General features: G+C 36.2%; 1 protein-coding gene across 2 annotated transcripts in view; it reads left to right on the top strand.

The window, feature by feature from the left end:
- Window positions 1-1,202, top strand: part of LOC109822522 (dr1-associated corepressor-like) — a 12,443-nt gene that overhangs the window by 9,699 nt on the left and 1,542 nt on the right. For both annotated transcript variants that reach the window (XM_020388741.1, XM_020388739.1), the window contains exons 4-5: window positions 507-620; window positions 708-762. In XM_020388741.1, the coding sequence (XP_020244330.1) occupies window positions 507-620; window positions 708-762 (169 nt within the window). The remainder of the gene's footprint in view (window positions 1-506; window positions 621-707; window positions 763-1,202) is intronic.

Genomic DNA, 1,202 nt, shown 5'->3' with positions numbered 1-1,202 from the left:
AGAACCCCCCCCCCCACCCCCCCAACAAAAAACACACACACACAACACATTTATTAATTCAATATTAGACGCCCAAATCTTCATAGTCCTAAAGTAGATGCGCAAATCTCATATTTGTTCAAAATAGGGTCTTACTTAAAGCAACTTCATGGATTTGTAGGATCATTTACAACAGCTTAATAGATTTGGGGTCTTAATTTAGAAATATGAAGAGTTCTTTATGATAGCAGTCCAAGGGTGATCTTAACTAATGACTCATTTTAATGCTTAATTCCCCAAGAGGGATGCATATGCGTAGTTTATTGCCTCTTTTCCTTTGGATCTTCAAAAACAAGGCGGATTTCCTATTGAACTTTAAAAAGACAACCTGAAAACGTTCTTTTTTTGTAGTTTGTTATCTAGAAACGTTGATATCCAAGGGACATTGGTTCCTCAGATTTTACTTGCTAAGATTTTTTATGTTATGGATTTTGACATATTTCAAAATTTGCCCCCCTTGTTTATAGAAAGCAGTGTGTCCACAGTTTCAATGTCTTTGATTTTCTCAAGGACATAGTCAGCAAAGTGCCTGAGTTGGGTGGCTCAGATGCAGCTGTTGACGATAGAGCCTCGAAGCGAAGGTTAGTTTTTAAATTCACCCAAGTCTGTTATTTGAAAATTATATTCTGTTCGCGGTAATTTGACTCAGATATGGTGTTTTTCTCTAGAAAAGCTGCTGATGAGGACAATGACAGTGATGAAGACTCAAAGCGAAGCAAAACTGTAAGAAATTCATACCCTTTAATGAATTTGAGTTAATTGCAGATTGGCCCTCTGTGGTTCTATTGTGGCAGATATATACCCCCTGAGTGAATTTATTAACTCTTTTACCCCAGGAGGTCTATTTTTCAAAAAATAAAATAAAAAAATCTCTTTCTTTGAGGGTAAAATAGTCCCAAAAAATCACTCGTGGAGTTTATCTGCAAAAATATAATTACATGGGGTCTATCTGAAATCTTGTTGACTCTTTTTAACCTCAGGGGAAAAAAGTAAAATTGTTTTTTTACAAATAAACCCTCTCTAGTCCTACTGTTGCAGATAAACCACCAGAGTGAATTTTTTCTCTCTCTTTTACCCTCGAGAGGTTTGTTTGTAAAAAAAACAATTTCTTTCTATGAAGGTGAAAATGTCAAAAAAATTCATTTGGGGGGGGGGGGGGGGGG

The sequence above is a fragment of the Asparagus officinalis genome, chromosome 8 (genome assembly GCF_001876935.1).
Source record: "Asparagus officinalis chromosome 8, Aspof.V1, whole genome shotgun sequence".
NCBI classification, from domain to species: Eukaryota; Viridiplantae; Streptophyta; class Magnoliopsida; order Asparagales; family Asparagaceae; genus Asparagus; species Asparagus officinalis.
Note: the sequence above shows the minus strand (reverse complement) of the source record. Positions and strands in the feature narration are given on the sequence as shown.